At 37.7% G+C, this 15256-nt stretch overlaps 1 protein-coding gene across 4 annotated transcripts in view; it reads left to right on the forward strand.

Annotated features, from left to right (window-relative positions):
- LOC128687047 (multidrug resistance-associated protein 1-like) overlaps positions 1-15256 on the forward strand; it is a 95258-nt gene that overhangs the window by 41789 nt on the left and 38213 nt on the right. For all 4 annotated transcript variants that reach the window (XM_070082528.1, XM_070082526.1, XM_070082530.1 and 1 more), the window contains exons 14-18: positions 866-950; positions 5064-5266; positions 5568-5744; positions 6320-6487; positions 10086-10257. In XM_070082528.1, the coding sequence (XP_069938629.1) occupies positions 866-950; positions 5064-5266; positions 5568-5744; positions 6320-6487; positions 10086-10257 (805 nt within the window). The remainder of the gene's footprint in view (positions 1-865; positions 951-5063; positions 5267-5567; positions 5745-6319; positions 6488-10085; positions 10258-15256) is intronic.

The raw sequence follows: 15256 nt of genomic DNA on the forward strand, positions 1-15256 counted from the left end.
AGATTATGAAATTACAATAATGGGGTACAGTGCAAAGAGAGCCACTATCATGCCTAGGCATTATGGGCAGACTTAATTTAATGGCTTACATACTACTTAATACTAAAGAAATTGATCATAGTTTGTTTAAGTTATACATCTTTGTTTATAGCAGACAGTAGTTTTACTCTAATTACAGTAGTTTCAATAATGAATATTGAAATAAATTATGGGAATATAACGTTGTGAGTTGTTGAAAGTAGTTCACGGTATGAGAATGTTACATTTGGGTGTAAGACAGTACTGTTTTGGGTAGGTATTTATAGTACAAAGTAGGATTAATAAGGTATGAACATTGGGCGTCTAGATTCGAAGTTTTAAAATTTGGATAATTTTTTGGTAGAGTTAAATATTGAGTATTGTGTATTTAGTTTAGGGTGAGTAGGTGGTTTTTGAGAAGAGCCTTAAACTTGCTGTTCAGACCTGTTCAGAACCATTGTGTTTAAAGCAATATTTTAAGATATGTGGCCTAGAAACATTTAAATAATTTGAGCATGCAGAATTTCCTATTATCCAGTTTTCAAATTTGCATAATCTACAGGAACCAAACCCTTGCAAATTATGGGGTTCACTTATATTGTAAATGAGCCATCCTACTTTGATTAAGGTGGCACCTTCTCCTACTGGCTAATGTTGTTGATAACTAAATATATCTCTGATACCCTATTGCCTTCAGGAACTTTGCCTCCCTGAGTTGATTAACATTTGTAAAATTTTCGCCATTTAAATATTTTCCTTATGGCTGTGACAGATATGTTGCTAAGTACGGCATATGTTATAGAGTTTTGTATTTACTTATTTAACTTTGTGTATTATGACGTCGCAGGCAAATATTTCTTTGAAAAGAATGGAGAAATTCCTGACTTCAACAGACTTGGATCCTCATGCTGTATGCAGAGATAAAAAAGACAGTAAGTGTTATTGACTTTTTACTTAAAAAATAGTCCGTATCAAATAAGTCTTGAGTTATTCTTTGTTATCTGAATTTTTCTTTGATAATTTTTTTTTTTTTTTTTTGGTTTTTGATTGAAGAAATATTGTAATATTTAGTCTAAAGAGTGCTGTTAAACTATTGCATTGTACTACACAAGAAGGTTATATGAAGTGAGTAAATGGAATGATAATTGATAATGGACTTTAATGTAGAAAGATATAAATAGCTGGAAATGATTTAAAGTGGAAATTGGTCTTGTAAATGAATATATACAGTGGTCCCATGCTTTTCGTAGTTCCCGGCAATCGTAAATTTCGCCAATCATAGGGGTATTTTCATATAAACATGGACTCGCTTTTCATAGGTTGACTCGCGATTTGTAGATCGTCCGGGATGCGTACCCATGGCGTGAGCCGGGGCGGCAGCCAGTCTGGCATTGTTTACCAGTGAGCGAAGGTCCCCTCACGTGCTCCAGCGAAATATTTCATAATATTCCATTTATTTTAGTGCTTGCAAGTACTAAATAAGCTACCATGGCTCCAAAGAAAGCTCCTAGTGCCAAGCCTGTGGTAAAGAAGGTGAGAAATACGATTGAATTTAAGAAAACCATCATTGAACAATATGAAAGTGGTACAAGTGTGGCCGAACTGTCCAGGATGTATAAGAAATCCTACACAACCTTATGTTCCATAGTGGCCAAGAAAAAGGAAATAAAGGATGCTGTGTTTGCAAAGGGAGTAACTATGCTGACAAAAATGAGATCACCAGTACTGGAAGAGGTTGAGAAGTTATTATTGGTGTGGATAAATGAGAAACAATTAGCAAGAGATACTCTCATGGCTTCGATTATTTGTGAAAGGGCTAGGCAGTTGCATGAAGATTTGGTAAAGAAATTGCCTGCAAATAGTGGTGATGTGAGTGAATTTAAGGCCAGCAAAGGCTGGTTTGAGAGATTTAAGAACCGTACTGGCATACACAGTGTGGTAAGGCATGGTGAGGCTGCCAGTTCGGACCACAAGGCGGCTAAAAAATATGTGCATGAATTCCAGGAGTACATAGAGGCTGAAGGACTGAAACCTGAACAAGTGTTCAATTGTGATGAAACAGGCCTCTTTTGGAAGAAAATGCCAAGGAAGACCTTCATTACACAAGAGGAAAAGGCAATGCCAGGACACAAGCCTATGAAAGACAGGCTGACGCTAATGTTCTGTGCGAATGCTAGTGGGGATTTCAAAGTGAAGCCATTACTAGTGTACCATTCTGAAAATCCCAGAGTGTTCAGGAAAAACAATGTTATGAAGAGTAAATTGTGTGTGTTTTGGAAATCTAATAATAAGGCATGGGTCACGAGGGAAATTTTCGTCGAGTGGTTCAATGAAGTGTTTGGCCCTAGTGTGAAGGAGTATCTCCTGGAAAAGAAATTGGATCTAAAGTGCCTGCTAGTAATGGACAATGCACCTGCTCATCCTCCAAACTTGGATGACCTAATTTTCGAGGAGTTTGGGTTCATCACAGTAAAGTTCTTGCCCCTGAATACCACTCCTCTCCTCCAACCCATGGACCAGCAGGTTATTGCAAACTTTAAAAAACTCTACACAAAAGCAGTGTTTCACAGGTGCTTGACTGTGACCACAGACACTCACTTGACCCTAAGGGAATTTTGGAGAGAACACTTCAGCATCCTCCATTGCATAACCCTTATAGGTATGGCTTGGGAGGGAGTGACTACCAGGACTTTGAACTCTGCCTGGAGAAAATTGTGGCCAGATTGTGTCGACAAGAGGGATTTTGAAGGATTTGGGACTGACCCTAATGAGCCTATGTCTGTTGTAATATCAGTTGTGGCACTGGGGAGTTCCATGGGGTTGGATGTGAGTTTGGAGGATGTGGAAGAATTGGTGGAAGACCACAATGAAGAGCTCACCACTGAGGAGCTGCAAGAGCTTCAGCAGGAAGAGCAACACATCGCAGCTCAGAATCTTGCTGCAGAGGAGGAGGAAGAGAGATGGAAGAAGGTGCCTTCTTCAGAAATTAAAGAGGTAAGATGGAAAGCTTTATGGAGAAACATCACCCTAACAAGGTTGTTGCAAGCCAGGTTGGCAACATGTACAGTGACAAAGTCTTGGGCCATTTTAGGGAAGTGTTAAAGAGACGCCAGAAACAGAGCTCTCTCCACAGTTATTTTGCGAGACAGGACTCCAGTGACTCTCAAGGTGGTCCTAGTGGCATTAAGAAACAGAGAAGAGAAGCAACCCCAGAAAAGCAAATGGTACCTGAGGTATTGATGGAAGGGGATTCCCCTTCCAAACTATAAACAATCCACTCTCTCCTCCTCCTCCGGTCTCCTATACACTAAGAAGAATCTCCAATAAAGGTAAGTGTTATGCTGTTAATGTTTCATTCATCATTTCCCATTGTATTGTTTATGTACTACATGTATATTTCATGTAAAAAATTTTTTTGTTTTAATACTTCTGGGTGTCAGGAACGGATTAATTGTATTTACATTATTTCTTATGGGGAAAATTGATTCATAAATCGTAAATTTCGTTTATAGTAACGGCTCCATGAACGGATTAATTACGAAAAACGAGGGACCACTGTACTATGAAAAGACGTTTGAACTTTCTGATGATCATCATCTGTGAGTGCTTATACGTATTACAATATCTGCCATATAAATTCAATACTGTACTAATATATAATTAAAATAGCTTTTAATTATTTATTTATTTATTTATTTATTTATTTATTTGAACATGATACAGAGAAGTACAAGGAATACAATTTTTAAAGTGCAGCATGCCAAAACCCCTTGTATGCAGAGCATTATGGGCAGGCTTAAAATTAACTTAAGATTAACTAAGCAATGATATATTCAGTGGTACAAAAATTATTGTAAAACAGATAACAATTTAGTACAAATGAGTATTACAAAGACAGGTCATATGGTCATTTACTGTGTTGCTGTGTAATCAGTAGAATGGAGTATTCTGTTAGGTAATGAAGTTAAATAGTAACAAAGTTTGATTTGGTCACAGGTTGACATTTATGAGATACAATAATGAGATACATATATGAGATACAATTATTCAGTATTTATTTAGTTGTGGGTGAGTAAGTGATTTTTGAGAAGAGACTTGAATTTATACACAGACAGTGTTTCTTTTATATTCACAGGTAATGAATTCCAGATTTTAGGGCCTTTTATGTGCATTGAGTTTTTGCATAGCGTGAGATGGACTCGAGGAACATCAAAGAGTGATCTGTGCCTTGTGTTATGGTCATATGTTCTGTTGAGGTTGGTAAGATGATGTTTGAGGGGAGGGTTTATGTCAGAGTTAAGTGTTCTATGTATGTAGTAGGTGCAGTAATAAGTATGGATGTTTTGTATTGTGAGTAGGTTTAGAGTTTTGAATATTGGTGGAGTGTGCTGTTAGGAGAGACATCTGAACTGGCATAACTGCATGCCTCTGGTAAGACAGTGATAGTGTGAATGATGGTGAAAGTGTTTGTCAGGTCACCCTGTTGCAGTGTCTGACATCTGTCAGACACTGCAACATCATGGGATCTTGGTACAAAGACTTCAACGCTTGTCCAACCTTTGGACGACGACCTACTTACACTAGTGGCAGGTCCCACTGTGATCCCGCCTCCTCCTGCTTTGACTCATCTGACTGCAGTATATAAGCCACCTTTCTGGCCCTATGCTGCACTTCCTACAAGAGTGATGGACTGAACACATTGAATCCAAGTTGAGGGACTGATTACCTGAAACTCATCCTCTCCTTGCCAATTTCTTCTTTGTATTGGACTGATGAAGCCACTGCGTGGCGAAACATTTCTTCAATAAAGATTTCCATGTGTTGCATAAGTGTCTCAATTCTTCAACTTATCGGTTTTCAAAACCATTCATCACATTAATTAACCCATTATGAAAAATCATTTTTTCAAGTGAGGTTACTTCAGGATGACTGGTCATTATTTTTTCACTGTAATGAGCTTAAGCTGATTCTATTCATATATTTCTAACATTACCATAATACCATTTTTCTTATGGGAGTTGAAATATGAAAAATTGCATCCTTAGGTGCAGCAATTAGGGTCCATGGAGGAGAGTTCAGTTGGAGCACTGAGGATGAGGAAGTTCCATGGCGATTGAAGAATATCGAATTGGAAATTCTTCCTAAGCAACTGGTAGCAATTGTGGGGTCTGTTGGAGCTGGTAAGAGCTCTCTTCTCTCCTCCCTACTTGGGGAGATCAATAAAGATGCTGGACATGTCCTTGTCAATGTGAGTTCTTGATGAGCTTTTACAGTATACTACTATATGTTGCTTTCTTACATTTTTTATCTTTTTATATTTACATGCTGTACAGAAGTAGTTTTCTCTTGCATCAACACACTGGATAATATTATTGTTCACCTAGTGTGCTTCCACCCTGATATATGAAGAATTATTAAATTGTTTTTTTTTCTTTTTCAACAAAACGGCCATCTCCCACCAAGGCAGAGTAACCAGAAAAAGAATCGTAAAGTTTTCTTTTTACATTTAGTAACTGTTTGACAGACATAGGTTTTGTTTATTTTAACAGGGTAAAGTGGCATATGTTTCTCAACAAGCATGGTTACAAAATGCAACACTGAAAGAAAATGTAACATTTGGTAAGGCACTAGATGAGGAGCTTTACCAAAATGTCATAGAAGCATGTGCCCTTCAACAGGACTTAGACATGTTGCCAGCTGGAGACATGACAGAGATAGGAGAAAAGGTAATAATCAGTCGGCCACTGTACTAGATGTTTAGAGCCTAGACAAATTAAAATCATTCTGTTACATCTAAGTGCATTACTGTACTTATTTATGAGTGTTGTATTGTAGTAGCTTATGTCATTAATAATTTGGATCATTAACACTATTATCTATATCTTTCTTGACCTCTTACATATTTTATTCTACATATATGGTGCATACTGTAAGAAGATAATTTCCTTCCTCGTAGCACTAATGTTGGTCACTGGTATGAACATTATGCAGAGAATATGATGATGATGTAGGTACCATATATATAAAAAGTATAAATCAAACTGAAATGTTGCTTAGATGGTTTCATTCATGTAGAATGAATTGATTGAGCAATATAAGATGATCTAGAGTATAAATCTAGGGTTGATGAAATGAGTGAAGATAAAAGGTTAATCGTGTTACGTGATATATATGGTATAAAGGGACTCAGATAACACTTGAGTTACAGGAAGTATAATGCCTGTTGTTTTAGTGTCAGGATGTTGCAAAATGGTGGATGATAAAAACCACATTATAGTAGTGTATTCTGTATAATTTCCAGGGTATCAATCTCAGTGGTGGACAAAAGCAAAGGATATCCTTGGCCCGTGCAGCATATAGTGATGCTGATATCTTTTTACTAGATGATCCTCTCAGTGCTGTAGATTCTCATGTCGGTCGTCACATCTTTGAGAAGCTGATTGGTCCTAAGGGAATGATGAAAGATAAGGTAAGTAGCATATCTTTAAGAAGCTGATTGGTCCTAAGGAAATGATGAAGGATAAGGTAGTAGTAGTAGGTTCTTTGGTGCTGTCCCGGCCTGGGTCTTCTCCAGATGGTGAGTCAGCAAGGATAAGGTAAGTATTACCTGGAGTTTACCTGGAGAGAGTTCCAGGGGTCAACACCCCCACGACCCGGTCTGTAACCAGGCCTCCTGGTGGATCAGAGCCTGATCAACCAGGCTGTTACTGCTGGCTACACGCAATCCAACGTACGAGCCACAGCCCGGCTGGTCAGGTACCGACTTTAGGTGCTTGTCCAGTGCCAGCTTGAAGACTGCCAGGGGTCTATTGGTAATCCCCCTTATGTATGCTGGGAGGCAGTTAAACAGTCTCGGGCCCCTGACACTTATTGTATTGTCTCTTAACGTGCTAGTGACGCCCCTGCTTTTCATTGGGGGGGGTGTTGCATCGTCTGCCAAGTCTTTTGCTTTCGTTGTGAGTGATTTTCGTGTGCAGGTTCGGTACTAGTCCCTCTAGGATTTTCCAGGTGTATATAATCATGTATCTCTCCCGCCTGCATTCCAGGGAATACAGGTTCAGGAACTTTAAGTGCTCCCAGTAATTGAGGTGTTTTATCTCCGTTATGCGCACTGTGAAGGTTCTCTGTACATTTTCTAGGTCAGCAATTTCACCTGCCTTGAAAGGTGCTGTTAGTGTGCAGCAATATTCCAGCCTAGATAGAACAAGTGACCTGAAGAGTGTCATCATGGGCTTGGCCTCCCTAGTTTTGAAGGTTCTCATTATCCATCCTGTCATTTTTCTAGCAGATGCGATTGATATAATGTTATGGTTCTTGAAGGTGAGATCCTCCGACATGATCACTCCCAGGTCTTTGACGTTGGTTTTTCGCTCTATTTTGTGGCCGGAATTTGTTTTGTACTCCGATGAAGTTTTAATTTCCTCGTGTTTGCTTGGTTTAGAATTAAATTTCTTTCTTTCAACAAACTGGCCATATCCCACCAAGGCAGGGTGGCCCAAAAAGAAAAACGAAAGTTTATCTTTTTAACTTTAGTGATGTATACAGGAGAAGGGGTTACTAGTCCCTTGCTACCAACATTTTAGTCGCTTCCTATGACACGCATGGCTTATGGAGGAAGAATTCTGTTCCACTTCCCCATGGAGATCAGTGGAAATAGACAAGAACTGGTAAGAAAATAGAAGAAAACCCAGAGGGGTGTGTATATATATGCTTATACATGCATGTGTTGTGTGACCTAAGTGTAAGTAGAAGTAGCAAGACATACCTGAAATCTTGCATGTTTATGAGACAGAAAAAAGACACCATCAATCCTACCACCATGTAAAACAAATGCAGTCTTCCATTTCACACTCACTTGGCAGGACGGTAGTACCTCCCTGGGCAGTTGCTGTCTACCAACCTACTTCCTAAATAAAAATATTTTTGCAAAAACAGTGATTATGTGTGAGTGAGGTGAAAGTGTTGAATGATGATGAAAGTATTTTCTTTTTGGGTCACCCTGCCTCGGTGGGAGACGGCCGACTTGTTAAAAAAAAAAATATTTATTGACCAGGTGGAAAATTGTGTGGTGTACAGTGGGTCATCAACCCTTAACTCTCCTAACCTCACCAGGAAACTTTCAGATGCCAGTTACTGTAGAAAGTTTTATTAAAGCTAAAGTACTGACAGTATTTACATAATTTTATTTTACCAATGCAGTAACTGTCTAGGCTCTGTTTCACTTCTTGGACTGAATCTAGTTAACCTTTTCTGTTCTTTGATGGACCTACACCTCAGTTCTCTATATTGTTTTCCTCTACAACTTTACTTGTGAAAATATACTAAATATATATATATATATATATATATATATATATATATATATATATATATATATATATATATATATATATATATATATATATATATATATATATATATATATTATATATATATATATATATATATATAGTGGACCCCCGCATAGCGAACAATCCGCATAGCGAACGCTTTGTTCGCCAAAATTTTGCCCCGCATAGTGGACAAAAACCCGCTCAGCGACCTTCGTCCGAGACGCGTCCATTGTTTACCAGCCAGCCTCCGCGGTAACATTCAAGCATACACTCGGAATATTTCGTATTATTACAGTGTTTTCGGTGCTGTTTCTGGAAAATAAGTGACCATGGGCCCCAAGAAAGCTTCTAGTGCCAACCCTGTGGTAAAAAGGGTGAGAATTAGTATGGAAATTAAGAAAGATTTTGAAGGGTTTGGGGCTAACCCTGAGAAGCCTATGCCAGTTGTGGAATCCATTGTGCCTACTTCAAAAATTAAGGAAATGTGTGCACAGTAGGTTGAACTGCAAACCTTTATGGATGAAAATCACCCTGACACAGCTGTTGCAAGCCGTGCTGGTGACTATTTCAATGACAATGTTATGGCCCATTTTAGACAAATCGTAAAGGAACGGGAGGTACAGAGCTCTATGGACAGATTTGTTGTGCGACAGAGGTCCATTGACTCTGAAGCTGGTCCTATTGGCATTAAAAGAAGAAGGGAAGTAACCCCGGAAAAGGACTTGCTACCTCAAGTCCTAATGGAAGGGGATTCCCCTTCTAAACACTAACACTCTCTCTCCCCTCCTCCCATCCCATCAATCATCACCAGATCTTCAATAAAAGTAAGTGTCATGTAATTGTGCATGCCTTTTTCAGTTTGTGTGTACTAAAATTAACATTTTTTTGTGGTAAAAAAATTTTTTTTTCATACTTTTGGGTGTCTTGCACGGATTAATTTTATTTCCATTATTTCTTATGGGGAAAATTAATTCGCATAGCGAACATTTCGCATAACGACCAGCCCTCTTGCACGGATTAAGTTCGCTATGCGGGGGTCCACTGTATATATATATATATATATATATATATATATATGTATGTCTGTTTATATATATATGTATATATATATATATATATATATATATATATATATATATATATATATATATATATATATATATATATATATATATATATATATATATATATATATATATATATATATATATATATCTATATATCTATATATCTATATATCTATATATCTATATATATATAATATATATATATATATAGTGTTGTGTGTAAGGGGCTTGGACATACAGCAAACATGTGTAAGTGTCTTAGATAGAAGACAAATGGTTTTGGGGACCTTATGAGCTGTTGGAGTGTGAGCAAGGTAATATTTTTTGAAGGGATTCAGGGAAACCAGTTAACTGGACTTGAGTCCTGTAGGTGAGAGGTACAATGCTTCCACATTAAATGAGAGGATTGGGATATTTGCTGTTTGGAGAGACATCTGAACTCTCATATCTGCAGGCCTCTTGAGAGACAGTGATAGTGGGAATGATGGTGAAAGTGTTTTTTTCGGGTCACCCTACTTCAGTGGGAGATGACAACCATTTTAAAAAATGTAAATACAAATGTATATACAGAATATAGACCTTGCATATGCTAATCACTTTTGCATATAACCATTTTTTGCACTGAACTTACAATATAGATAAAATTTTTATTCTTTTCTATTTACAGACCAGATTGTTAGTGACACATGCAGTCTGGCTACTACCACAAGTTGATGTTGTGGTAGTGATGCATGATGGATGTATAGTGGAGAAGGGCAGTTGGACAGAGCTGGTTGAGGGTGATGGAGATTTTGCTCAGTTTCTTATTCAAAACATTGTTAATAATTCACTAACTACAGGTAAATACAAGATGTCAGTGATAAAATTAGGAATTATTTTTGATCGTGTTTGTTGAATATTCATTTTTGTCAGTCTTATGCAAACAGTATGTATATCATATGAAATACAACTTGCTGCATTAACCCTTTGACTCTCGCTGGCCCCTTTCTGAAACTGTCATTCTATGTCGATAAATTTTTGAAAAAAAAAAAAAAATTTTCTTATGAAATGATAGAGAATCTTTTCCCGATGGTAATGACACCAAAAGTACGAAATTTGGTCGAAAACTCACGGAATTACACTCCCACGAAGTTAGCAATCTCGGCGACACATACGCATTGGCGATTTCGCCGACTTTGAGCCCTATTTTTGGCCAATTCCGTTGTTCCAGTTGACCAAACTCAGCTATTTCTTTAGAACTCCATTTTTTCTATCAATTGCGTACAAGAAACCGCCCATTTACTGATTTGAACTACCCAATAAAGTGGTCAGAAATTGGCAATTTGGCCAATTTCATGCAAACTAAAAAAAGATGCCAATTTCAAAATAGGGTCCAGAATAAACAATGTAGACATTCTTGGCACTAAAATAACATATCCTTTGTTCATTAGTCATGTCTCAAGGCCCCTCTTATATTACTATTGCTTTCTATTTTGATTTTTTATTCGTACAAAAAATAAAACATTTACTGTTATGCAGACTACTGCATTATTGTAAAAATGGTATAAATAATATCAGTGCACTAGTGAAAGAATATTAGACTCCCCAGTTGAAGTGTATTGGATGTGTGGTGTGATTTGCTTACTCTTGGTATTGACGATTGGACAGACATTTTTCTTAACAAAATACTTAGACTATACAACAAACATTGTCCTATAAAAACGAAACAGATCACAAATAAATGGCTTGGTTGCCCATGGCTAACCAGCAGCATTCTGAAATCCATTGATAAGAAAAACCAATATGAAAAGCAATATAGACAGGGCTTAATACACAAAGATATTCTTAAACAATATTCAACAGTTCTCACCAAATTAATAAAGAAAGCCAAACAACTGTACTACTCCAGCAGATTCACTGACAGAAGAGGAGATATAAAAAAGACCTGGAAAACACTTTCCCAGATTCTGGGGACCCACAAACTGAAAAAAAACCAAGAATATTGTTCTAACTAAACCTCATGAAACACCACTGCATCCCACTGATACAGCTAACAAGATAAATGACTTCCTCTCAAACATAGGATCCAATCTCGCCAGTAAAATCCCACGTACCAATGCCCGTGCCGGGGACTACCTAGATGGGAATTTCCCAAATTCCTTCTATCTTGTACCAACTGAGCCCACGGAAGTCACCACGATCATAAAGTCACTTAAAAATAACTCGGGGAATCTGTCTCACGTCCCACCATTATTGTACAAGCTAGCAGCCCATGTCCTTTCGCATGCTATTACATTACTTTTTAACAAGTCACTAGAAACTAGCACTTTCCCAACACTACTCAAGACAGCAAGGGTTACACCAATACATAAAGGTGGTGACCCTACAGACGTAAACAACTATAGGCCAATATCAAACTTACCATTGCTATCCAAAATCTTCGAGAAACTCGTGCACAGGAGACTACATGTATATTCATTTATAACGTCACAAAACATACTCAACCCCTGACAATTTGGATTCAGGAAAAATAAAAGCACTAATGATGCAATTATAAAAATGCTAGACCTGCTTTACACAGCATTGGAAAATAAGGAATATCCGCTAGGAATTTTTATTGACCTAAGAAAAGCGTTTGACACGGTAAACCACGGCATCCTACTCCACAAACTTGACCACTATGGTATAAGAGGCCATGCGCTTGCATATTTTAAATCCTACCTTTCTAATAGGTATCAGTATGTCACCATTAAAGACACAGCCTCATCAATATGGCCACTTGATACTGGAGTTCCATAGGGAAGTGTCCTTGGACCCCTGCTCTTCCTCATTTACATCAGTGATCTTCCAAACATATCCCAACACCTGAAACCCATTCTCTTTGCTGACGACACGACTTAAGTCATCTCCCACCCTAATCTTGCCACCCTCAACACCATTGTTAACGAGGAGCTGCTCAAAATATCGACTTAGATGACAGCCAATAAACTTACACTTAACATTAGCAAAACCTACTATATTATGTTTGGTAGCAGAGCAGGTGTTGCGCAACTTAACATTAAGATCGACAACACTCTAATTGCCAGACATAATGAGGGCAAATTCCTTGGCCTATACCTCGACAACAACCTAAATTTCAGCACCCATATCCAACATATAACAAAAAAAGTATCCAAAACGGTGGGGATCCTCTCCAAGATACGATACTAAGTGCCGCAAACTGCACTTCTCACACTATACCATTCACTTATATATCCATACCTCACCTATGCTATCTGTGCTTGGGGTTCAACTGCAGCAACACACCTAAAGCCAATAATAACCCAACAAAAAGCCGCAGTAAGAATGATCACTAAATCCCATCCCTGGCAACACACCCCCCCACTCTTCATAGATCTAAACTTACTCCCTGTTCAGAACATCCACACTTACTACTGTGCAATCTATATCTTCAGGACCTTAAATTCCAATATTAACCTTGACCTAAAATGCTTTCTTGATAGTTGTGACAGGATCCACAGGCATAACACCAGACACAAACATCTCTATGACATTCCCCGTGTTCGACTAAACGTTTACAAAAATTCAATGTATTTCAAAGGACCTAAAATCTGGAACACCCTACCTGAGAACTCTAGAACTGCAGACACATTTATCACTTTCAAAACTACAGTTAGAAAACATCTTATCTCCCTGATCCACCCCGACAACTAACTACATGATAACCACCTGGTGGTTCACAATTACACTCACTCACCCACTGACTATAAACCCAGAAATACTAATCTTAATCTTAAAATAATAAATCCTTACTAGTCATAAGTTTGCCTATGATACTCCAATATAGACACTTTGTATTGTGCCAAAACAAAAGCATTCACATTGCTAAACTCACAAATTATGATGTAGTCACTTAGCCTTAATACCATAATCTGTAAGGATTTAATGTTAAGAATTAATCTAAGTCTACTCGAAATGCCTAGCCAGGCTAGGTGTCCTAGTGGCCCCCTCTGTAATTAGTATTTTATAACATGTAAGCCACACAATACCTAAAACCTGTAAACCCCACATTGTAACCCTTATAGAGAATAAACTTGAATTGAATTGAATTGAACATTGGTAAAAATCGAACATTTCCGCTACTTTGAGCTCAATTTCAAGGTTGTTTTCATCGTGAAACTATTCAAAATAATCTCTATTTCTGTAACATGTTTTCCATTTTATTATGTGAGACCATGAAAACGAGAATACAACGATAAATACTATACGAAAATATACCTCAAAGTTGGTGTTTTAATCTAAAAAAAAACGGCCAGTTTTTTTTTTCTCATTACGCACTGTGTGCTGCAGGATTTTTTTTATGTGATGCACACTGATCACACAGACCCATTCTCTCACATGTGGGCCTACCAGCTTTCTCCTGCTTGATTTGAAGCCGCTAGAATTTACACATATGAGTACGTCCAAAACAGTGGCGCGTAAGACGTATATATACAACCAAAACAGTCATAGGGTTAATATGGTCCTTAAAATTGTTCATAAGTTCAGTATTTGGATTTCTGAATCTATTTTTTCTATATATATCATTACAGATTTTATGCTGTATATTTTATTCATTTATCATTGCAGATTCATTTCTGAACCATAATATTCCCCATCCTTTTGTTTTATTTTTCTAAGAATATTTACCCAATATTTTACATTTAATACTGTTCTTTTTCATTCACAAATAGTAAAAATAAAATATTACTTTATTTCTAATTATCATACATAAAAGTTACAGTAGTTAGTTACATGTTTGCTTACAGTTTTCAAAAATTATAATAAATAATTACACTCTTGTTGCTGCCTCCCAGTATGAGTCTGATGCTCATGTAGTCTCCTTTACTCCCAGTCTCCCTCACTCCTTCCCACCATCTCCTCCCATTTCTCCAACACACCCTCCACCATCTTTCTATTTAAGACAAGCAAGTGGGCAGACAACAGCACACACGGCAAGACAGGGCAGGTAGAGCAAGGGAAAGCAGGCAGGCAGGCAGGCAGGTAGGTAGGCAGGCATGCAGGTAGGTAGGCAGGCAGGCATGTAGGTAGGTAGGCAGGCAGGCAGGCAGGCAAACAGGTTACTATAAAGCATGGGTATTAACTTTTTTTTTCAACAAACGGCCGTATCTCACCAAGGTGGGGTGGCCCAAAAAGAATAACAAAAGTTTCTCTTTTTAACTTTAGTAATGTATACAGGAGAAGGGGTTAATAGCCCCTTGCTCCCGGCATTTTAGTCGCCTCTTACGACATGCATGGCTTATGGAAGAAGAATTCTGTACCATTTCCCCATGGAGATAAGAGGAAATAAACAAGAACAAGAACTAGAAGAAAGCCCAAAGGGGTGTGTATATATATGCTTGTACATGCATGTGTAGTGTGGCCTAAGTGTAAGTACAAGTAGCAAGACATACCTGAAATCTTGCATGTTTATGAGACAGAAAAAAGACACCATCAATCCTACCATCATGTAAAACAATTACAGGCTTTCATTTTACACTTACTTGGCAGGACAGTAGTACCTCTCTGGCTGGTTGCTGTGTACCAACTGACTACCTAGGATGAGTATTTACAATCAGTTATATAGTATTGTATATATAAATGTATTTAAGATTTAATATGTACTTTTCAACAATATAATTATGCTGTTGGAAGATAAGTGACCCTTAGCATTTTCAGGTAGCAAGTTCCATATTTCTGGGCCTTTCATTTGCATCTAGTTTCTGAACAGACTGAGTCGTACGTATATACCAAAGAGATGCTTGTTTCTCATATTGCATCCATGCATTCTAACCTTACCTTCATGTTTAAATAGGTTCC

Source organism: Cherax quadricarinatus, chromosome 7 (genome assembly GCF_038502225.1).
Source record: "Cherax quadricarinatus isolate ZL_2023a chromosome 7, ASM3850222v1, whole genome shotgun sequence".
Taxonomy (NCBI): domain Eukaryota; kingdom Metazoa; phylum Arthropoda; class Malacostraca; order Decapoda; family Parastacidae; genus Cherax; species Cherax quadricarinatus.